The following is a 25,228-nucleotide window of genomic DNA, read 5'->3' on the forward strand; positions in this document are numbered from 1 at the left end:
TAAGTAAAATCATATACGCAGAACTTATATTCCTATAATCAGTGCATAGTTAAATAAAATCAGTCAATTTAGAATGGAATGAGTCAAATAGATTATTCTATTTAAAAATCGTTATCTTCCTTATATGACGTGAAAAAAGGGTGTTTAAAACAGGGGAAGGAAGAAAACATATGACGTCACGCCACGAACGTCCCATTTCCGGTGAAAAATCGTTTAAATGAATTGTTGTTGTTGTGACTATCAGAAGCCACTCGTCGTTCCTGATAACAAGAGCTAAGGAAGACTGCGGTGTTTAACTTGTAAAAAGAAGAGAAAGAAAAAAAAGTTTGAAAATGTCAGGCCAAAGGAAGTTCTTCGTGATCGGGAACTGGAAGATGAACGTAGACAAAGCCCGGATCGACCACATTGTCAAGTTCATGTCGGCGGCCTCGTTGGACCCGAACACAGGTCAGTACCACACATTTGCTTCGGTTCGTGTTAGGATTAAAGTGAGTTGGTCAAGCAGAAATAATTCGTTAAAGAAACTGAGTTCGCGATGCCTATACAAACATGATACTAATTTTCTTAACTCAAACAGAGGCCGTGGTTGGCTGCCCTTCCTGCTACCTGTCATACGCCCGCCAGAGACTCCCTGACGAGATCGCTGTCGCCGCACAGAACTGTTACAAGGTAAGCTGTCCTTTTCCGAAATATAACAGAAATGACGATTACATAAAAAATATAGTCTAAAGAATAAAACTGAAAACTTGTATTCTGAACTGTCATATGACAAAAATCTTATTCTATTATTTTTTTGAACAGGTTGCCCACGGTAACTTCAGCGGTGAGATTTCTCCCGCCATGATCCTGGACTCCGGCTGCGAGTGGGTCATCCTGGGTCACCCTGAGCGAAGGACCATCTTCAACGAGTCCGACCAACTCATCGCCGAGAAGGTCGTACACGCGCAGCAGGCTGGCATCAAGGTGAGCCTTTTCCTCGCTCTCTCTCGTCCTTAATGTTATCAAATGACTCGAATGAGATATGAATTGGAGTTTTATTCTTTAGTGTGTACAAATCTAACTTGCCTTCTGTCCATCATCAGATAATCGCGTGTTTGTGCGAGACGTCGGAGGATCGCGAGAAGGGTTGCACGGAGGATGTCCTATTGGGCCAGATGAAGTCCCTCGCCGCCAGCATCAGCGACTGGTCTGGTGTGGTGATCGCCTTCGAGGCTCTGTGGGCCAGTAATACCGGCGTCCTGGCCACAGCTGCGCAGGTGCAGGAGGCCTTGGCCAACATTCGAGAGTGGCTGCGTGCCAACGTGAGCGAGAAGGTGGCCAACAGCACCAGAATCATCTACGCAGGTTCCGTTTCGTCGAGCAACTGTCGAGAGCTGGCTCAGCTAGAGGACCTGGACGGCTTCCTGGTGGGGAGCGCGGCCCTTAGACCCGACATCGTCGACATCATCAACGCTCGACGACCCGACGTGTCCAGCCTCATCGCGCACTTCGACCGACCCAGCGGCCGACTCGCCTGACGCGGGCAGCAGTCACTCCTAATTTACGTTGTTTATCGTTCTGCTTATTTATTGTAATAAATATAGAAAATGTTTCTAATTTCACCGACAATTTCATGTGTTTCAAGTTATCCTCATCATAAAAGTCAAATAAATTACATAAAACAAAGAACAAAGTAAAGACGCAAAGGCAGTAGTGACAAAAGTGAATGATGATAACATCAACTAAAGGGACGATTTTGATGCTGCAACAATATTGTTGCAATGTTAACACAATATGTTTAATTATGTGATACTTAGGAAAAGTAACAAATGTTACCATTTCACTGATTAACAAAATGATTGTAAATTAACAATCAGTTAGCGTTGTCTTATACAAGCAAATCTCAGAAATTTCACACAATCATCATCGTGTTAAAATCAATAATATTCTGAAGCAGTGATGTTAGATTTAGTTCGTAAATTGTGATCACACAAATCTTCTTCCCTGGAGTCGTTGGGAAGCCCGAAAACCTTAGCAAGAGATAGACGAAGGTCCTTAGTCACATCCTGTTTATTACATGGAGGCCCAAGTTATGTGGTTTGCATGTACCTTGGCTACGAAACTACATGGGAACGTATACACAGAAAGAGTACGTTAAGGTTATAATTCCATGTACGATAAATGTATCACCGATTTGGAGAGAAATTTCGGAGCTACAGAAAACGATAGTGATATTAATGATAGTGAGAATGATAATAATAGTAATACTAATGATAATGGTAATGATGAAAATGATAACAACACCACCATCAATAACAACGATAATTATGATAATGATAATGGTAATAGTAATAATAGTAATAACCATAATAGAAATGATAATGATGGCGATAATGATAATAATAATAATAATAATAATAACAATAATGATAATAGCAATGATAATTATCATTGCTCTTATCATTACCATCATTATTTGCATATTTTAGTACCCCTGTGCCCCCCCCCCCCACCTTCCTTAGATCCGCCATCTCTACTGTATAGAGCCTTCCGTATGCCATTCACTGTGTACCTTCTGTTTTCAAAAAGGTCACTGACTATAACAATTTTTATTTTCATTGTTCAGTTGCTCCAACAGAAATAAAACGTTTTTCGAGTTTATTCTTTGTACTGCCATATCGCATTCGGGATTATCAAATGTGAAGGAATTGATCTTTAAGAGGTCTTGTTTAGAGTTTGATCGAGAGGAGTCCCTTCTTTAATTAACCAGGGATTTGGATGTCTGTTGAAAGTCTCACTTGTATGTGTTTACAGCACAAGGTGTTCAAAATTCTCACTTTCAGGTTGAAGGTTTAGTACAAGCGAAGAGAGAAGAAGAACGGGGAGGAAAGAGAGAGAGAGCAATAAAAGAGAGAGAGAAGGAGAGAGAGAGAGGGAAGGTTATGCTAGTCTTTCCCGGAACAATGGACTTCTCTCAAAGGCGAGAACCGCATAATTTTATTTACAAATCTAAAATATAGATTTATAGACATGCTATTGTGTGCACGCTACAAACTACAAACGTACACATGCGTATTTACATTCATTATTGTGTCACCATCCTCTGCATGACCTTGCACGCGCATGTACGACTGACTTGCCTTTCCCGTCGTGTGTTTTTGTTTACCAGCGTAGACACTTGTATACAGGCAGGATCACGCGCGAATTTACATTAGTATATATATACATATATATAAATATATATATATATATATATGTGTGTGTGTGTGTGTGTGTTTGTACATACACATGCATATATATGTTTGTGTGTAAATATATATGTATATATATGCAAATATATATAAATACATTTATATCTATCTATCTATATATGTATCTATCTATATATATATGTATGTGTGTTTATATATATAGAGAGAGAGAGATAAATAGATAGATATAGATGTGCATGTATATCCGCATCAACCATTCCTTTACTATTATACATCTATATAAGCATAGGTATGCTAAACAAAGGCACTTGAATGCAGGAACGGTTTGTGGTTTAAATCACGGGGGTGTAGCTTCAGATTTTTGTTGACATTACTCTAATATTGTGTAAAACGAAACAGAAATCTAATATGCATATATATTTTTTCTAGTCATCACGTCAACACTACCTTCCACAGGGTAACAAGATCGGAACTGCGTCAGCGACGGTGCTCTCTCTCCCACGCCGGCCCGCTTCTCCCGCGACGGCGTCACTGGCTCAGCGGAGTACTCGGTTTCATTCAAGGATTCTTGAAGTTTTTCATGAATGGAATGGCTACTGACATTAAGCTTAGGGATTATTGATAATGTTTGTCAATATAATGTAAACGTGTAAGGGAATAATGAGAGAGAATGAATCATTGTGCTGTATGTTATTGAGTGAAAACTGGGAGTGCTGGAGTTCCCACAGAGCCTACAGACAAACCGGCACTGGTCGACCGGCCCTCGACCCAGGTCCTGAATGAGTCACCCGGAGAACTTTTTCCATGGCGTGCTTTGACGGGAAGCAATTTCAAGAAATAGATCTGGTCGTGTGAACGTGGCATATATGTTTTTGTAAATAAATTAATTGCCACCTATAGTGCACAGTCACCCATTCTGTGAAGCCATTGCAATATTCCTTAAAAAAACACAATTCTGTATTCACACTGACTTTTATTTCATTATTAGAGTTCCGTGAGTTTTCTTGTTACTTGGTAATGATACATTGTTCGTCTGTTTATATATCCACAATTGTATATACATACATATATAAATATGTGTGTGTGTGTGTGTATACACACATGTAAGCACACACTTTGCAAGATATGATCGCCAATAGAGATTCACAAACTAGATGTTATTACATATTATGATGAAGGTGTCACATGGGCCCTCTCCTGACTGCTCTACCGTCTACCCTTTCACTCCTCCGTTTCATCACGTGTCTTTGTATATTTCATGCAAGAGGGTTGGCAGATAAGGCTTATTTTCCATACTCATACTTCCCCGAGAGTCACAATGTACTTTGTATTGTGAGTAGTATCTCTTGTAAGACTAGGATTCACAGAGCCATCAAAGCAAAAATAAAGCATTTGTAAAGAAACAGTACTCTTCTTCAGAAGGAATACGTTCACGGTTTCTAGAAGCACCGTCACTGATGACGTCAGATCAGTGACAAGAATGACATCACGAAAGGTGATTTTCACATATGTGTGTGTGTGTGTTTATATATATACAAATATATACACATATATACGTGTGTATATATATATGTATATATACACATACGCGTGTGTGTGTGTATATATGTGTGTGTGTGTGTGCGTATGTATGTGTGTATCCATCTCTCTGTATCTATATCTATCTATTTATCTGTGTCGATATATGTATATAGACAGATATACATACACCCACACACATATACACACACACACATATATAAATATATATATATATATATGTGTGTGTGTGTGTGTGTGTGTTTGTGTGTGTGTATCCATCTCTCTGTATCTATATCTATCTATTTATCTATGTCTATATATGTATATAGAAAGATATATATATACACCCGCACACACATACACTCGCACACACATTATACCCATCCATCCATCTATATATATCTATCTTTCTATGTCTCTTTCTCTCTTTATATATGTATATATATACATACACACATACACACATACATATATATGCATGTATATACGTACCCATGTGAGTGATCTCTGACCACGTAATCAGCCAAGTTCCCGTCAAAAACGTGACTCTAATGAATGACGTCACGAAAGCTTTCTTCTTCGAACCTCCAGTCAGCCTGACTGGAGGTGATCACGTGCTGCAATAAGCGAATGATCCCATTATATGTGTGTGTGTATCCTTGCAAAGCATTGGAGTAACCATACATATGAATGGAGGGTCAAAGACAAAAACAAAATCCCTGAATAATGATACATGGAGTTCTATAAGCCTCCAGAGCAGACATGCGATTCACAAACGCACATTCACTTGTGCTTTTCCTGCGACTTCTGCTCCCTTTGGATTTCTGTATTTTTCTGTTTGTTGTTTTCGTTTGGGGGGGGGGGGGGGATTTCAACCACATTCCCGATAGGGCTTGTTCTCTTTCTTTCTTTCTTTTCTCTTTTTTTGTTAGTTTTACGTGATCTAATCCATGAGTTGCTTGTGTTTTTTATGATCTTTATATACTTATTGCAGTATAAAAACAGTGGGTGTGTAAACATATCTTTATTGTTTTAGTTGCACAAAAATAAATACTATCATAATAAATAGTGTTGTCACTGCATTAACAAATCAAGGAGACATGAATCCAAGACTTTTTTACACCTAAATCTTCTCCAGGAGTCAGCCCAAAACGTCGTAGAAATCCCTTCAAATGTGTCGTTTCAGACTGCGCGTCGTGATCTTTAAACTCGTGACGTCATTCCTGTTCGACCCTCGATAGGCTGGCCGAAGGTGACAGAGCGACAGAATTGGCGAATAATGTCATAGAAATGCAGTGGTTATATGACCGAATATTCGTCGCTGAACTGTCATGGCAGTTACTGACACACAATGTATACATATATACACACAAACACACACATATATATACACTTTCCCTTCGTCGTTATATATGTATAGGTATATGTTTATATATGTCAATTTATTTATCTATCTGCTTATCTACTTTTCAGTATATCTGTCCTTCAATCTATCTATTAAATAACCTATCTATCAATTAGTCAATATAAATACACATTTATTTTATCTACCCACACGCACACACACACATACGTCTATAAATATTTATTTATCACTGGTATTAATGGAGTGGCCAGTCATATAAATGAAGAAAAAGAGAATAATGGTGAAAAATAGTTTTTTTGGTAATTCTGGTGCGTTTAAACTTTTATGTATATACATGTTAATACATGATATCAATATATAGCACTGAGATTTAAGTAAACAACAGACTTGTAAACATATCTTTATTTCTAAAATATAGTTGCAGTGTCTAAAAATACTTTCACAATAAATAATGTCGGTACTTCATTACCAAATAGCAAGGACTTATAAATACATAGACCTATTTACAAGTAATCCTCCTGTAGTGGAGTCTGCGTACGACGGCACTGAGAGCAGACCATTCAAATGTATCGTTTCGGACTGCGCGTCGTCGCCGCCAGCCTCCTCGCGCATTCTTGCTGACGAAGCTGCTGGATCAGCTGGGCGGTCGACCTGAGGGCCTCGTGCGTCGCCCAGAGGGACGAGCGAGACACTCGCGACGAAGTGATTGCGGGGACGATGTCGGGTCTGAGGGTCGCGCTCCCCACCAGGAAGCCGTCCAGGTCCTCCAGCTGAGCCAGCTCTCGACAGTTGCTCGACGAAACGGAACCTGCGTAGATGATTCTGGTGCTGTTGGCCACCTTCTCGCTCACGTTGGCACGCAGCCACTCTCGAATGTTGGCCAAGGCCTCCTGCACCTGCGCAGCTGTGGCCAGGACGCCGGTATTGCTGGCCCACAGAGCCTCGAAGGCGATCACCACACCAGACCAGTCGCTGATGCTGGCGGCGAGGGACTTCATCTGGCCCAACAGGACATCCTCCGTGCGACCCTTCTCGCGATCCTCCGACGTCTCGCACAAACACGCAATTATCTGATAATAGACAGAAGGCAAGTTAGATAATTCGTACACACTTCGAAAATTTCTATATCATTCGAGTCCCTTGATAACAAGCCATTAAGAGTAAGAGAAAGCGCATAATAATGCAAATTAGGTTACGTATACATAATACTAACAGTGAAATACATATATTTTTTACTGTCTTTTGGTACCACCTATACTACAGATTTATTCGTAGTGCCAATGCATTTTGCAAGTTTGTCAAATGGAATATGATTATAATAGAACTTTAGACAAACTGATTTACTCTCACCTTCCTGTCCTCCCGCTGAGCCTCGACAATCGCTTCCTTCGGCTGAGAATCCGAGCTGCCGAACGAAGACCCGCCCACTACTTCCCAGTGGCAGTCGCAGTTCCTGCAGAAGGCTTCCTCAGCCTCATGACCATCAGGAACAGTCGTGCCGATCTCGACAGGAAGATGCTGGCGAGCATACGATAGGAACGAAGAGCAACTCTCTCTCGTACTCGCTGTGGAAGAAACATTTCACAGATAGAGCTTTAGAGCCTTTGTCATCATTGACTGATTGGCTATTTAGCAATAAATGTACTTCGTAGCTATCTCCTAATCTTGATTTTAAACCCAGCAAACATCTTCAATAATAGAGGCATAATCTGCGCTTCTGACCTGCGCTCGAGTCCGCTTGTGACGTCCAGCTGCCCGCAACCAGGAACTTCCTCTTGCCCGACATCTCGGTTCGTCGGCGGAGAGTCATTGGGAAACGTTCTTGCTGGCCACTGAGGCGAGGACTATCAACCGTTCTCTGGGCGACGCGAGTTTTATACTTGCCCATAAAAAAACAAACAAACGTTCTTGGAGCTTCCGGTATCCTGGATTGAGTTCGAGTTTCGCTGGGAACGGTTCGTCTGTTTGTTTGTTGATTGGCATTTTCTGTATGTGTCCGTGCTCAATTGTCTTTTTAATTCTCTTTCTTTCTCTGTCTCTCTCTCTCCCTCTTTCTCTTTCCCTCCCTATCTCACTCTCTCTCTCGCTCTCTGATGGAAAGAGAGTCTCTCTCTTTCCCTTTCTCTCATTCGCTCTCAGTCTCTCTCTCTCTATGTATGTATATATATGTATATATATATATGTTGTTCTCCCACATTAAATAATAAGGAAAATGCAAGAGAGGAAAACTGCATTTTTTCTTTCACTTCTTAGGATTTTATGAATCCTCAAACCGTGACTCACAGACTACTGAACTTGACAACAAAGGCATCGTGGAAATTCGGCAGCTCTTAATATAAAAAAGTCTTCATCAATCCATGCTTTTCTGGCTATTAACACGGACTTTATGTTAAGAAGTCGTATAAGATAAATTACATACATAGTGTATGCTCAAGATAAAAGATAAGAATTTGTATACGTATATATATTATATATACATATACATATACATATATATACATATATATAACGATTCCTAACTGACACGTGAAAATGCGGAAGACCCGATCCCCAGTCCGAAACACTAGTCTCACGCCCACACCTGTTGACGCCGCCGCGCGCCTGATGTATGAAAAAAGGGAATATTCCAAGTCAAAAAAGATATTTGTTTTTTTTTATTCTGAATTTCTCATCTCTTTGTGATGTTAGAAGTGCCTGTAACGGGGCCTAATTATTTCATATTCTCATGACTTGTATTCTTATGGTTATACAGGAGCAAACGACCTAATTCCACGGAATTCTTTCGGAGGCGAAGCGATTCCCCAACAAGAGGAAAGGCGAGGAATGACGTCATGCGGAGGGGTCCCTCTGATATCTGCTTCCGGTGAAAAAATCGTATAAAATGAATCGTTGTTGTGAGATTGTCACAAGCTACCCGTTGCTCCTGATAACAAGAGCTAAAGAAAACTTCGCTGTTTAAAAGTTGTTAAAAATAAGAGAAAAAAAACTGAAAATGTCAGGCCAAAGGAAGTTCTTTGTGATCGGGAACTGGAAGATGAACGTAGACAAAGCCCGGATCGACAACATTGTCAAGTTCATGTCGGCGGCCTCGTTGGACCCGAACACAGGTCAGTTTTATCTATCTCTTATCATAATTACTATTCAGCTGGCAATGCTAGGTTTGTTGTACAATATATCAACTTGATATACGTGTGATTTTTAAAAATCTGGTCGTCCCAAACAGAGGCCGTGGTTGGCTGCCCTTCCTGCTACCTGTCGTACGCCCGCCAGAGACTCCCTGACGAGATCGCTGTTGCCGCACAGAACTGTTACAAGGTAAGCTGTTCTTTCCATATCTGCAACGACAATGGTCGACTATTGTAATCCTTGTTCTAGCAGAAAACTTGCAATACTTATTATCCTAAAGATTAAATTAGAAATATTAAAACATCGTGGTATTTTCATATGTAGGTCGCTCGTGGTAACTTCAGCGGTGAGATTTCTCCCGCCATGATCCTGGACTCCGGCTGCGAGTGGGTCATCCTGGGTCACCCTGAGCGAAGGACCATCTTCAAGGAGTCCGACCAACTCATCGCCGAGAAGGTCGCACACGCGCAGCAGGCTGGCATCAAGGTGAGCCTCTTCCTCGCTCTCTCTCGCTCTTAATGTTATCAATTGACTCGAGTAAGACAGACATTGGAGTTTTAATTTTCAAAGTGTTCATGAATGATCTAACTATCCTTCTGTCCATCATCAGATAATCGCGTGTTTGTGCGAGACGTCGGAGGATCGCGAGAAGGGTCGCACGGAGGATGTCCTGTTGGGCCAGATGAAGTCCCTCGCCGCCAGCATCAGCGACTGGTCTGGTGTGGTGATCGCCTTCGAGGCTCTGTGGGCCAGTAATACCGGCGTCCTGGCCACAGCTGCGCAGGTGCAGGAGGCCTTGGCCAACATTCGAGAGTGGCTGCGTGCCAACGTGAGCGAGAAGGTGGCCAACAGCACCAGAATCATCTACGCAGGTTCCGTTTCGTCGAGCAACTGTCGAGAGCTGGCTCAGCTGGAGGACCTGGACGGCTTCCTGGTGGGGAGCGCGGCCCTCAGACCCGACATCATCGACATCATCAACGCTCGACGACCCGACGTGTCCAGCCTCATCGCGCACTTCGACCGACCCAGCGGCCGACGCGCGTAACGCGGGAGCCAGTCACTCCTAATTTACGTAATTTTATGGATCTATTTATTGTCATAAATATAGAATATGTTTCTGTTTTCATCGACTAATTCATGTTTTTCAAATTATCCACTTCACAGTCGTCAAATAAAATAAACAAAAGGACAAAATAAAGACGCAAAAGCAGAATGTTGATATCAAAAGTGAATGTTAATAACATCAACTGAAGTAACAATTTTAATCCGACGCGACTGACGCGGGCGGCAGTTGCGCGCCATTTTACTCGCATGAATGCACGAATGCACGAATGTAAATATAGCCATCGTCATTCTAACTACATTTCTCATGTATGTTTCGTGATCTCCTTTTCTAACCGACGAGGGATTGTTTATTTCACTATAATGCGCTATTTTTCAAATAAAATATTTTGAAAAATACACGGTTCTTTCAGTTTCCAAAATCTGCTTTTGTGGTGAGTAAAATATATGTATAACTATACATATATATAAAAGAATATATGTACACACACACACACACATATATATATTTATATACGCACAAACACATATATGCGTGTGTGTGTGTGTGTGTGTGTGTGCATTGCATACCAATAGATCATGGTACTATTACGTTAATTATGATAAGAATGGTAATAATGACCATTACATTCATTTTCATGTGAATGTTAAGATCACGATGATAACAAAGGGGATTTAATATCATAAATAATTGTGATACTGATACTTGGTTTGTCTATTCTGATTCATATACTTTTATTTTAATTACCAGGAATAAACAACGAAACAATGTACAAGAAAGATATGAAATAAGAATAAAGGAATAAGAGAACATTAGAAGACACACACACATGCATATATATAATATATATTATATTAAATATATATAAATATTGAATATATATGTATGCATATGTGTGTGTCTGTATGTCAATGTGTGTAAAATGTATGAGCAACGTATAAGTATCTTAATTAGTGCAATGAAGATAAAAAAAAATTATCAACTGTATACAGATTCTCCTCTTAATATGAAACAAGAAGCGACTATGTTACTTTGGCATTCGACAGGCTGGCTAAGAGTAACGTGTCTAGATATGACTGTAATCAAAAGTCTGAGTCGAAAAAAAAATTATCTTTCTCAGATATGGGTCAAGTTAATCATTGAAACTGGATACAGTATAACGTAATATGTTGTTTATTATAAATATGGTCTTAACAGCAGGCCAAGTTGTCGACCTAAGCTGTTTAAGAATCATGCTAATTCATATATAACTTTTCACATATATTAATGCTAATTGGGATAGATTGTACTGAATATATGGAGAGAATTGTAATTAGCATCGTATCGCAGAACAGAATCTCATTCAAAGTGGAATTAATGATTTAACCAAGCTTGGTACTTGTGGGGCATTGCAGGGATGTCAAATCTCGATTCCTGGAAATATTAAGAAAAGCCATACGCGTTTTTTTTTTTTTTTTTTTTTTTTTTTAGAAATGGAAATATATATACATAAAAAGTCCAACAAAAAAGCATGCTTTAACAAAAAGGGCACCATCTACGAGAGGGAATAGACCGATTTTAAAGATATTCGGTTATATTTCATATTTTTATTTATCATTTTTTTGTTAACGCGATAAAAATTATTCAGGATTTTTTTATTTTTTTTAACATAGATTGAAAATACATTCAGGTACTGTTTCACGAACACATAGATACGTTGATCCCTTGATGCAGATTCAGATCTCAAGAAGTTGATGATTAACGCCTTTTCATTTATTCAATGTTATTAATCCCCATTTGCGTTAGAACACGTGAACATTACAAGCATGCATCCCAAAATGGTTACGTAGTCCACAGTCCAGCTGACTGGTTAAGCATCAAAGTAGACTAAGCATTTCTGTTTGATACACGAACTGATTCTAAATTCCCGAAGCGATGTTAATGGAAAGGAAAACTCGTTATCTGGCACCACACCTTCTCAAAGTAGAACGACTGACACGCCCCTAGGAAATCCAGCCCTAAAACGTATGACGTCACGGAAACCGAGTCACCTGATTCGCCTCGTCAACGAAACCACACAAACGGACGAGCATGACTAAGGAAGCGCGGAAATGCATAGGGAAAATAGCGCTAACGAAGCTGTTATTCCGTGTCACTTCCTTTGATCTCGGCGGGGACTCAGAACCGGTCAGCCACGCGGGAGGAAAACGGCGTTGGTTGTCAGCGAGTCACGAGGACCGACGGAAATCTGACAGAAACAGAGCAAGGGGAGTCGAACCGCGACCGTTCGCTGAGGGCTTGTGGGGTTTAAATGCGGAATAGCTTTAAAACGACGTACATGTGTTTGTGTAGGCTTGATTGTGTGGATGCAAACCTACAAATTGATGCTGTGTATAGATATGCATGCACATAAATAAACAAGCATGTGCATTTATATATATATGTTAGAAAAACCCACAATGTAAAACTAGATTTCTTGAAAGTGAGACTACTCTCTTACATACCCGCTCCTTTTCCTTTCATCTTCAGACCTGAGGATGGAATCCAGGTGGATTCCGAAATTGTAGTCCCACTTTCAATAAATCTAGTTTTACATTGTGGGTTGTTCTACCATAGTATCAACACGGTAGAGTGTTTTACCATTCATATATATATATATATATATATATATATGTATGTATATAATTATGTATATGAATATATATATAAACATATAGATAGATATATGTATAACATATATATGTATATATATAATGTTTGTAGAATTTAATGTACATGATGAATCACCTTCCATTATCCGAGAACCATTTTCAAGGCCTTTTTTTTCCAGATATTACAGCGCATGGTACGCACATCTAAAGTCACGATTTACGATTATCTATACATCGTATAATATATATTAACATTAGATGAAGCTCAGTAGAATGTCTACGTCAACGTAACAATCTGATTTGAAGTATTGATAACGGCCATCAACAAAATGTATTCCGGTTCTGCTCGTGTTATGAATGTTTCTTATTTAATTCCTCTCCCTCTCTTTCTTTAATTTCGAATATAAAACAGTCGCAAAGCAAATAAACCACACAAACAATATGTAACGTATGACGCAGTGTGGGAGAGGACGTAAACACAATGACGTCACGAACGAACGTTTTTAATTTCCTGCACATCATCAACACTCGACGACCCGACGTGTCCAGCCTCATCGCGCACTTCGACCGACCCAGCGGCCGACGCGCCTGACGCGGACGCCAGTCTGATTTACGTAGTTCTATGGATCTGCTTATTTATTATAATAAATATAGAATATGTTTCTATTTTCATCGACTATTTCATGTGTTTCAGTTACCACTTCACACTCGTCAAACGAAATAAGTCAATAAAAGGACAAAGTAAAAGCATTAATAACGAAATTGAATGCTGATAACATTAACTATTGACGCGGTTGACGCGGGCGGCAGTTGCGCTCCTTTTGTACTGATATGTATACACGAATATAAATAAAGCCGTTTTCATTCTAACAACATTTTTTCATGCATGTTTCGTGATCTTTCTAACCACCCAGGCAATTTTTAATTTCACTACAGTGCGCTGTTTTTCACATAAATCATCTTGAGAGACCTAGGCCTTAAATATTTTCCAAAACCTGCTTTCAATATATATACATGCAACTGAATGAAATGCATTCGTGTTTTCATATCAAGTGAATAACTCGATCAATAGATCAATAGTTATGACGGTGATGATAATGATATGCTAATCATGCTAAGAATGATAATGACATAATACGATATCTAATATATATGCATATACATAAATATATGTATACATATATACATAAATATGTATATACATATATACATATACATATATACATAAATATATATATACATATATACATAAACATATATATATATATATATATATATATGTATGTATGATATATACATATGCATACATTCATATCACACACACACCCATATATATTGATGTAACATGCAACATAACCTTATTCTTTCGAAAATGGCCCTTATTATAAATACTTTAACTGCCTCCTAGATCTGTAAATAAATCTGGCTTTGGCTTCAAGAGCTTTGCAAAGAGACCAGTAAAATTCACATTGATACTAAATTCTTCGTTTTAGCTTCCGTTCTTTTGTACACTGAGTAAGTGCGATTCACAAGTGCCCAGAATGCAATCTGATCAGAAGTGACACCTGCCAGTATTATTACTATTAGTAGTAGTATAAGTAATAGCAGTAGAGGTAGCAGTAATCGTCGTAGTAGTAGCAGTAGAATAGCAAATGTGGCAATAGTAGTTGTCGCAGCAGCAGTAGTAGTAGAAGTAGCAGTTGTAGTAGTAGAAGTAGGAGTATTATAAGTAGAAGCAGCAGCTATAGCAGTAGTAATTGCAGTAGTAGTAGCAGAAGTAATAAGGAAAAGCTGTAATAGCAGTAGTAGCAATAACAACAGCAGTCGCAGCAGATCTACTATTAGTATCATCATTATCTTTATTACTAGCGGCACTCGTGGATAAGTGATAAGTGACCCCTCGCTTCCTCTGCCCCTCTCCTCTCCTGCCTTTCGCCTCCCCTCTCCCCTTTTCCTTTCCCTTCATTCGCCAGATTCCGACTCTACGAGAATCCTATCCTCACTCTATTATTATCATCATCATTAATGTTATTATTGTTATTATTATTGTTGTTATTGTTATTGCTATTATTAGCATCATTATCATTATTGAAATAATTGTTATTATTACTATTATCAGCATAATAATTATTATTGAAATAATTGTTATTATTACTATTATCAGCATAATTATCATTATTGTAATCATTATTGTTGTTTTTATTATCATTGTTATTATTATGATTATTATTATTATCATTTTTTTCCAATACAAGGTTAAGAAGCAAGTTAGGAGGGTAAGAGGAAAGGAAAGGGAGAGAAGAAAGGGAGAGGAAAGGGAGGAGAAGGAGAAAAGGAGGGATGGTACTTAAAAAAAAAGAAGAGAGATAGGGAAGAAGAAACAGAGGGGAAGCGGAGGGGACGTAAAGAGAAAAGAGGGAAAGGGAAGGGGAAGGGAGATGAGGATAAGAAGGAGGAAACAGTGATAATGACATTAATTATAGAAAGGTTAATAATAATGATCATGTATATATGTACATATATGCATATATATATATTCATAATTACATATATATCTATATATATACATATATATGTGTGTATGTGCGTTCACGTGTGTCTGTATGTACGTGGTTGTCCGCACACTTAAAGATGTGTTAGAGGACGCTCGATGATAACCAAGAAAAAAACAAACTGAATATCAGTACCGTGTGACGTCACAGCATTCGCCTCGGCCGTGACAAGTGGCAGGCCGCTCAACATGAGTCATAAGAACACGACAGTCAATGGGGAAAACGGCTTTCCGTGTGTGGCTTCCTTTGGCGTTGAAGCGGACGAGGGCGTGATGGGCGGCGCGGAAGGAAGACGCCGGACGTTCGCGGTCATCGTGACGACTGGGAAAGATGTCCGACCTTTTCCTAATGTATGGGATTGCCTAATATATACGTACATGTCAAACACACATACGTGCATACATGCATATAGATCCATTCACACACACAAACACATGTGTATATATATATATATATATATATATATATATATGTGTGTGTGTGTGTGTGTGTGTGTGCGTGTATATATATATGTGTATATATACATATGCATATATATAAATAAATATTTACTTATGTATATGCATATACATATACATATATATATAAATACATACACATGAAAACAAACTGCAAATGACACTACTCAGTGTACCAGGCAAGGTACTCGCGCACATCCTACTGAGACGTATCAGAGACCACCTGATGAGGCACCAAAGGCCGGAGCAAGCTGGATTCACTCCTGGTAAGTCCACAATGGACCGCATCCTGGCGCTTCGAGTCATTGTAGAGCGCCGTCGTGAGTTCGGACGTGGGCTTATATCGACCTCAAGAAGGCGTTCGATACGGTGCATCGCGAATCACTCTGGGAGATCCTGAGGCTTAGAGGAATTCCAACAAGGATTGTTGGATTAATAGCAAACCTGTATACAGGCACTGAAAGTGCTGTAAAGTGCGGTGGGGGCCTGTCGAGCTTCTTCCCTGTTAGTTTAGGCGTGAGGCAAGGCTGTGTTCTTGCACCAACACTTTTCAACACTTGCATGGATTGGATACTGGGTAGAGCTACTGTCCAAAGTCACTGTGGAGCAATTCTGGGCAATATCAAGGTTACAGACCTTGACTTTGCTGATGATGTTGCTATTCTATCTTAATCTCTGGAAACCCTAGTGGCGGCTCTTGATGCATTTAGCAATGAAGCGAAGCCCCTGGGGCTAGATGTCTTCTGGGCCAAGACCAAGATCCAGGAGTTTGGGGGCCTACTAGGAGACCCTGTGAAGTCGGTACGTGCTTGCGGTGAAAACATCGAAGTCAGAGAGAGCTTTATATACCTCGGTAGTGTAGTTCACGACTCTGGGCTGTCAGACCAGGAAGTCAGTAGACGGATTGGCCTGGCAGCAGGGGTCATGAAATCTCTAGACAAGAGTATTTGGAGATGCCGGTACCTGTGCAGAAGGACCGAGCTACGTGTTTCAAGGCCATGATACTGCCAGTTTTACTATATGGTAGTGGAACTTGGACGCTAACTTGTGCTCTGGAATATCGTCTTGATGCCTTTTGTAACAGATCCTTGCGCCGGATCATGGGGTACAGTTGGCGGGACCATGTGTCCAACCAACGGCTGCACCGTGAGACCGGTACAGGACCTGTTACTTTCACAATCCGTGATCGCCAACTCAGGTTATACGGCCACTTGGCTCGATTCCCGCAGAATGACCCTGCCCATCAGGTTGTCTCTGTCCGTGACAACCCTGGGTGGAGGAGGCCTGTGGGACGACTGAGAAGGTCGTGGCTTGGGCAGATCGATCAAACCTGTCATGAGGAACTAGAGATGGGCCGGGCCCCTGCCTGGCGGCTCTCCATGGGGGACCCTCGTAGATGGAAGCAAAGGGTGGATGCGGCTATGCGCCCCTGCCGGCGTTAGCTCCCAAATGATGATGATGAAATGACAACGTTCACGTGTCAAAACTCCTTTTACTGCTGTCACTATTGCCATTATCATGATCATTATTATTACTATCAACATTTCTGTTATTAATGTCATTATCACGTCACACGGTACTGATATTCACCGGGAAATGTTTTTTTTTTTTTTTTTTATCATCTAACGTCCTCTAACACATTCTTAAGTGCGCGAACACGCACATACATACAGGCACACACACACATGAACGCACAAGCACACACACACATGTATATATATGGTAGAAAAACCTACAATGTAAAACTAGATTTATTAAAAATAAGACAACAGTTTCGGAATCCAACTGGATTCCATCTTCAGACCTGAAGATGGAATCCGAAACTGTTGTCTCATTTTTAATAAATCTAGTTTTACATTGTGGGTTTTTCTACCATAGTATCAACACGGTAGAGTGTTTGCTCCTTACATATATATATATGTATATATACATATATGTGTATATATGGATATATATATGCATAAATATACATCTATATACATGATCATTATTATTACTATCAACATTTCTGTTATTAATGTCATTATCACTGTTTCCTTCTTATCCAAATCTCCTCTGCTTCTTCTTCCCTATCCCCATCCCTCCTTTTCTCCCTCTTCCTTTCCCCTTACCCTCTTACCTTGCTCCTTAAGCTTATATCGAAGAAGAATGATGATAATAATAAAGACAATTATAATAAAGACAACAATAATGATTACAGTAATAATAATGATTCTGGTACTAGTAATGATAAAAACAATAATGATAATAATGGTAATAACAACAATAATTATAACAATGATAACATTAATGATAATTATAATAATTAATAATACTCCTCGTACTACTACATCTGCTACTTCTACTACTGCTGCTGTGACAACTACTATTGCTACATCTACTATTACTACTGCTACTGCTACGACGATTACTGCTACCTCTACTGCTATTACTTCTATTAATAATAATAGTAACAATACTGGCAGGTGTCACTTCTGATCAGATTGCATTCTGGGCACTTATGAATCGCACTTACTCAGTGTACAAAAGAACGGAAGCTAAAACGAAGAATTTAGTGTCAATGTGAATTTTACTGGTCTCTTTGCAAAGCTCTTGAAGCCAACGCCAGATTTATTTACAGATCTAGGAGGCAGTTAAAGTATTTATAATAAGTGCCATTTTCGAAATAATAAGGTTATGTTGCATGCTACATCAATATGTATGTGTGTGTGATATACATGTATGTATATGTATATATCATACATACATAAATATATTTATGTATGTGTATATGTATATGTATATATGTATATATATATATATTTGTGTATATGTATATATATTAGATATCATATTATATCATTATCATTCTTAGCATTATCATTATCATCACCATAAGCTATTCACTTAATATGAAAACACGAACGCATTTCCTTTAGTTACTTCGAGAAAAATATGTCCATAGTAAGTATAGATTACCCTCAACTAGTTCCTGTGTTTACGCAACGGACAATATCAATTACTTACCATATCTCACTAAACAAAGCACAAATACCGCACATACGGATATGTATGTATATATATTTAAAGCAAGTTTTTGGAAAATGTGTAAGGACTGTCTCTCAAGATAATTTATCTGAAAAACAGCGCATTGTAGTGAAATGAAAAATTGCCTTGGTGGTTAGAAAGATCACGAAACATGCACAGAAAAATGTTAGAATGAAAACGGCTTTATTTATATTCGTGTATACATATCAGTACAAAAGCCAGCGTAAAAAGGAGCGCAACTGCCGCCCGCGTTAGCCTCGTCGCATCAAAATTGTCAGATTAGTTGATGTTACCATTACTCATTTTCGTTATTGATGCTTTTACTTTGTCCTTTTATTTACTTATCTCATTTGATGAGTGTGAAGTGGATAACTGAAACACATGAAATAGTCGATGGAAATAAAACTATATTTTATATTATAATAAATAAGCAGATCCATAAAACTACGTAAATTAGGAGTGACTGTCGCCCGCGTCAGGCGCGTCGGCCGCTGGGTCGGTCGAAGTGCGCGATGAGGCTGGACACGTCGGGTCGTCGAGCGTTGATGATGTCGATGATGTCGGGTCTGAGGGCCGCGCTCCCCACCAGGAAGCCGTCCAGGTCCTCCAGCTGAGCCAGCTCTCGACAGTTGCTCGACGAAACGGAACCTGCGTAGATGATTCTGGTGCTGTTGGCCACCTTCTCGCTCACGTTGGCACGCAACCACTCTCGAATGTTGGCCAAGGCCTCCTGCACCTGCGCAGCTGTGGCCAGGACGCCGGTATTACTGGCCCACAGAGCCTCGAAGGCGATCACCACACCAGACCAGTCGCTGATGCTGGCGGCGAGGGACTTCATCTGACCCAACAGGACATCCTCCGTGCGACCCTTCTCGCGATCCTCCGACGTCTCGCACAAACACGCGATTATCTGATGATGGGCAGAAGGCAAGTTAGATCATTCACACAGACTTTGAAAAGTTAAACTCGAAGTCTACCTTATTCGAGTCCTTTGATAAGATGCCTTTAAGAGTAAGAGAAAGCGAAGAGGAAAAGGCTCACCTTGATGCCAGCCTGCTGCGCGTGTGCAACCTTCTCGGCGATGAGTTGGTCGGACTCCTTGAAGATGGTCCTTCGCTCAGGGTGACCCAGGATGACCCACTCGCAGCCGGAGTCCAGGATCATGGCGGGAGAAATCTCGCCGCTGAAGTTACCGCGAGCAACCTGTTCAGAAGATTAATAGAATAAGATTTTTGTCATATGATAGTTCAGAATACAAGTTTTCAGTTTTATTCTTTAGATCAGACTTATGTAATCGTCATTTCTGTTTTATTTCGGAAAAGGACAGTTTACCTTGTAACAGTTTTGTGCGGCAACAGCGATCTCGTCAGGGAGTCTCTGGCGGGCGTACGACAGGTAGCAGGAAGGGCAGCCAACCACGGCCTCTGTTTGAGTTAAGAAAATCAGTATCATGTTTGTATAGGCATCACGAACTCATTTTCTTTAACGAATTACTTCTGCTTGAACAACTCTCTTTAATCCTAACACAAACAAAAACAAATGTGTGGTACTGACCTGTGTTCGGGTCCAACGAGGCCGCCGACATGAACTTGATAATGTTGTCGATCCGGGCTTTGTCTACGTTCATCTTCCAGTTCCCGATCACGAAGAACTTCCTTTGGCCCGACATTCTGAAGGTTGCTTTCTTGTTTATTCAGTTCTTTTCTTACTTCTCCTAATGGAGTGTTAGATGACTACTGGTGACCAAAGGGACGAACATTGACTTTTAAACAGCTTCTGCAGGAAATTAAAAACGTTCGTTCGTGACGTCATTGTGTTTACTTCCTCTCGCACGCTGCGTCATACGTCACAGATTGTTTGTGTTTTTTTGCTTTGTGACTGTGTTATATTCGGAAATAAAGAAAGAGAGGGGGGGGGGATTAAATAAGAAGCATTCATAACACGAGCAGAACCGGAATACATTTTGTGATGGCCGTTATCAATTAATTTATATCAAGATTGTTATGTCGATGTAGACATTATACAGAGCTTCATCTCATGTTAAGTAAAATATCTGTTATACGATGTACAGATAAGCGTAAATCGTGACTTTAGATGTGCGTACCATGCGCTGTAATATCTGAAAAAAAATAGGCCTTGAGAATGGTTCTCGGATAATGGAAGCTGCTTCATCATGATATGCATTAAATTCTACAAGCATTATATGTCTACATATATATATGCTACACATATCTATCTATATGTTTATATATATTGATATACATACATACACGCACACACACATATATATATATATATATATATATATATATATATATATGCACCTGCCTGTTTGTTTATGTGTATGCATATCTATACACAGCATCAATTTGTAGGTTTGCATCCACACAATCAAGCCTACACAGACACATGTACGTCGTTTTAAAGCTTCTCCGCATTTAAACCCCCTGTGACTCGCTGACAACCAACGCCGTTTTCCTCCCGCGTGTGGACCGGTTCTGAGTCCCCGGCCGAGATCAAAGGAAGTGACACGGAATAACAGCTTCGTTAGCGCCATTTTCCCTGTGCATTTCCGCGCTTCCCTAGTCATGCTCGTCCGTTTGTGTGGTTTCGTTGACGAGGCGAATCAGGTGACTCGGTTTCCGTGACGTCATACGTTTTAGGGCTGGATTTCCGAGGGGCGTGTCAGTCGTTCTACTTTGGGAAGGTGTGGTGCCAGATAACGAGTTTTCCTTCCCATTAACATCGCTTCGGGAATGTAGAATCAGTTCGTGTATCAAACAGAAATGCTTAGTCTTCTTTGATGCTTAACCAGTCAACTGGGCTATGGACTACGTAACCATTTTGGGATGCATGCTTGTAATGTTCACGTGTTCTAACGCAAATGGGGATTAATAACATTAAATAAATGAAAAGGCGTTAATCATCAACTTCTTGAGATCAGAATCTGTATCAAGGGATCAATTTATCTATGTATTTGTGAAACAGTACCTGAATGTATTTTCAATCTATCTTAAAAAAAAAAAAAAAAAAAAAAAAAAAAAAAAAAATCCTAAATATTTTTTAAAGCGGTAATGAGAAATTGGTAAATAAAAATATGAAATAAAACCGAATATCTTTAAAATCGGGCTATTCCCTCTCGTAGATGGTGCCCTTTTTGTTGAAGTATGCTATTGAGTTGAACTTTTTTTATGTATATATATTTCTTAAAAGAAACAAAAAAACGCGTATTGCTTTTCTTAATCTTTTCAGGAATCGAGATTTTACCTCCCTGCAATGCCCCACAAGTACCAAGCTTGGTTAAGACCTTAATTCCACTTTGAAGGAGATTCTGTTCTGCGATACGATGATAATTACAATTCTCTCCATATATTCAGTACAATCTATAGGCACCTATCCCGAGTATCATTAATATATGTGAAAAGTTATATATGAATTAGCATGATTCGTAAACAGCTTAGGTCGACAAATTGGCCTGCTGTTAAGACCATATTTATAATAAACAACATATTACGTTATACTGTATCCAGTTTCAATGATTAACTTGACCCATATCTGAGAAAGATATTTTTTTTTCGACTCAGACTTTTGATTACAGTGATATCTAGACACGTTACTCCTAGCCAGCCTGTCGAATGCCAAAGTAACATAGTCGCTTCTTGTTTCATATTAAGAGGAGAATCTGTATCTATGTTGATAATTTTTTTTTTCATCATCATTGCACTAATTAAGATACTTCTACGTTGCTCATACATTTCACACACACATTGACATACAGACACAAACAAGTAAATACATACATATATATTTAATATTTATATATATTTAATATAATATATATATTATATATATTGGCAAACCAAGTATAAGTATTGCAATTATTTCCGTTATTAAATTCATTTTGTTTGCATCGTGATCTTAATATTCACGTGGAAATGAATGTAATGGTTATTATTACTATTCTTATCATAATTAACGTAATAGTACCATGATCATAACTGTCACAAATCCATTCACCTATTGGTATGCGATGCACACACACGCATATATGTGTTTGTGCGTATATAAATATATGTGTGTGTGTACATATATTATTTTGTATATATGTATAGTTATACATATATTTTACTCACCACAAAAGCAGGTTTTGGAAACTGAAAGGACCGTGTATTTTTCAAAATATTTTATTTGAAAAAAATAGCGCATTATAGTGAAATAAACAATCCCTCGTCGGTTAGAAAGGAGATCACGAAACATACATGAGAAATGTAGTTAGAATGACGATGGCTATATTTACATTCGTGCATAAACATCTTTCCAAAACCGAGCGAGTAAAATGACGCGCAACTGCCGCCCGCGTCAGTCGCGTCGGATTAAAATTGTTACTTCAGTTGATGTTATTAACATTCACTTTTGATATCAACATTCTGCTTTTGCGTCTTTATTTTGTCCTTTTGTTTATTTTATTTGACGACTGTGAAGTGGATTATTTGAAACACATGAATTAGTCGATGAAAACAGAAACATATGTTATATTTATGACAATAAATAGATCCATAAAATTACGTAAATTAAGAGTGATTGGCGTCCGCGTCAGGCGCGTCGGCCGCTGGGTCGGTCGAAGTGCGCGATGAGGCTGGACACGTCGGGTCGTCGAGCGTTGATGATGTCGATGATGTCGGGTCTGAGGGCCGCGCTCCCCACCAGGAAGCCGTCCAGGTCCTCCAGCTGAGCCAACTCTCGACAGTTGCTCGACGAAACGGAACCTGCGTAGATGATTCTGGTGCTGTTGGCCACCTTCTCGCTCACGTTGGCACGCAGCCACTCTCGAATGTTGGCCAAGGCCTCCTGCACCTGTGCAGCTGTGGCCAGGACGCCGGTATTACTGGCCCACAGAGCCTCGAAGGCGATCACCACACCAGACCAGTCGCTGATGCTGGCGGCGAGGGACTTCATCTGGCCCAACAGGACATCCTCCGTGCGACCCTTCTCGCGATCCTCCGACGTCTCGCACAAACACGCGATTATCTGATGATGGACAGAAGGCAAGTTAGATTTGCACACACTTAAGAAGATAACTCTAATTCATATCTCATTTGAGTCATTTGATAACATTAAGAACGAGAGAGAGCGAGGAAAAGGCTCACCTTGATGCCAGCCTGCTGCGCGTGTGCGACCTTCTCGGCGATGAGTTGGTCGGACTCCTTGAAGATGGTCCTTCGCTCAGGGTGACCCAGGATGACCCACTCGCAGCCGGAGTCCAGGATCATGGCGGGAGAAATCTCGCCGCTGAAGTTACCACGAGCGACCTACATATGAAAATACCACGATGTTTTAGTATTTCTAATTTAGTCTTTAGGATAACAAGTATTGTAAGTTTTCTGCTAGAACAAGGATTACAATAGTCGACCATTGTCGTTGCAGATATGGAAAGAACAACTTACCTTGTAACAGTTCTGTGCGGCAACAGCGATCTCGTCAGGGAGTCTCTGGCGGGCGTACGACAGGTAGCAGGAAGGGCAGCCAACCACGGCCTCTGTTTGGGGCGACCAGATTTTTAAAAAATCACACGTATATCAACTTGATATATTGTACGGCAAACATAGTATTGCCAGATGAATAGTAATTATGATAAGAGATAGATAAAACTGACCTGTGTTCGGGTCCAACGAGGCCGCCGACATGAACTTGACAATGTGGTCGATCCGGGCTTTGTCTACGTTCATCTTCCAGTTCCCGATCACGAAGAACTTCCTTTGACCCGACATTTTTAGTTTTTTCTTTCTTATTTTTTAACAACTTTTAAACAGCGAAGTCTTCTTTAACTCTGGTTATCAGGAGCAACGGGTAGCTTGTGACAATCTCACAACAACGATTCATTTTATACGATTTTTTCACCGGAAGCAGATATCAGAGGGATCCCTCCGCATGACGTCATTCCTCGCCTTTCCTCTTGTTGGGGAATCGCTTCGCCTCCGAAAGAAGAATTCCGTGGAATTAGGTCGTTTGCTCCTGTATAATCATAAGAATACAAGTCATGAGAATATGAACTAATTAGGCCCCTTTACAGGCATGAGTGGGCGTGAGACTGGTGTTTGAGACCGGGGATTGGGTCTTCCGCTTTTTCACGTCAGTTAGGAATCAGTAAATATACATATATATACACATATATATGCCTATATACACATACATATATATATATGACTATATACACATACATATATATATGACTATATACACACACATATATATATGCCTATATACACATACATACATATCTATATATATATATAT

General features: G+C 39.8%; 5 protein-coding genes across 5 annotated transcripts; 2 read left to right on the forward strand and 3 right to left on the reverse strand.

Annotated features, from left to right (window-relative positions):
- Positions 1–198: 198 nt before the first annotated feature.
- LOC125028111 (triosephosphate isomerase-like) lies at positions 199–1,610 on the forward strand. Its single transcript, XM_047617441.1, has 4 exons — positions 199–447; positions 578–669; positions 802–963; positions 1,083–1,610. Exons 1-4 carry the CDS (start codon positions 333–335, stop codon positions 1,515–1,517), a joined length of 804 nt encoding a protein of 267 aa, XP_047473397.1. The 5' UTR covers positions 199–332; the 3' UTR covers positions 1,518–1,610.
- Positions 1,611–6,465: 4,855 nt separating this feature from the next.
- On the reverse strand, positions 6,466–8,194 carry LOC125028278 (triosephosphate isomerase-like). Its single transcript, XM_047617718.1, has 3 exons — positions 7,801–8,194; positions 7,429–7,643; positions 6,466–7,148 (listed from the first exon to the last, which is right to left on the reverse strand). The coding sequence occupies exons 1-3, from the start codon at positions 7,964–7,966 to the stop codon at positions 6,639–6,641; spliced, it is 891 nt and encodes a 296-aa protein (XP_047473674.1). The 5' UTR covers positions 7,967–8,194; the 3' UTR covers positions 6,466–6,638.
- A 789-nt stretch (positions 8,195–8,983) lies between these two features.
- LOC125028279 (triosephosphate isomerase-like) lies at positions 8,984–10,635 on the forward strand. Its single transcript, XM_047617719.1, has 4 exons — positions 8,984–9,185; positions 9,302–9,393; positions 9,529–9,690; positions 9,815–10,635. The coding sequence occupies exons 1-4, from the start codon at positions 9,071–9,073 to the stop codon at positions 10,247–10,249; spliced, it is 804 nt and encodes a 267-aa protein (XP_047473675.1). The 5' UTR covers positions 8,984–9,070; the 3' UTR covers positions 10,250–10,635.
- An 8,468-nt stretch (positions 10,636–19,103) lies between these two features.
- Positions 19,104–20,747, reverse strand: LOC125028280 (triosephosphate isomerase-like). The gene is made up of 4 exons (XM_047617720.1): positions 20,489–20,747; positions 20,267–20,358; positions 19,976–20,137; positions 19,104–19,844 (listed from the first exon to the last, which is right to left on the reverse strand). Exons 1-4 carry the CDS (start codon positions 20,601–20,603, stop codon positions 19,410–19,412), a joined length of 804 nt encoding a protein of 267 aa, XP_047473676.1. The 5' UTR covers positions 20,604–20,747; the 3' UTR covers positions 19,104–19,409.
- A 2,691-nt stretch (positions 20,748–23,438) lies between these two features.
- On the reverse strand, positions 23,439–24,912 carry LOC125028120 (triosephosphate isomerase-like). Its single transcript, XM_047617461.1, has 4 exons — positions 24,588–24,912; positions 24,379–24,470; positions 24,082–24,243; positions 23,439–23,962 (listed from the first exon to the last, which is right to left on the reverse strand). Exons 1-4 carry the CDS (start codon positions 24,700–24,702, stop codon positions 23,528–23,530), a joined length of 804 nt encoding a protein of 267 aa, XP_047473417.1. The 5' UTR covers positions 24,703–24,912; the 3' UTR covers positions 23,439–23,527.
- Between the last annotated feature and the right edge of the window lie 316 nt (positions 24,913–25,228).

Source organism: Penaeus chinensis, chromosome 8 (genome assembly GCF_019202785.1).
Source record: "Penaeus chinensis breed Huanghai No. 1 chromosome 8, ASM1920278v2, whole genome shotgun sequence".
In the NCBI taxonomy this organism is placed as follows: Eukaryota; Metazoa; Arthropoda; class Malacostraca; order Decapoda; family Penaeidae; genus Penaeus; species Penaeus chinensis.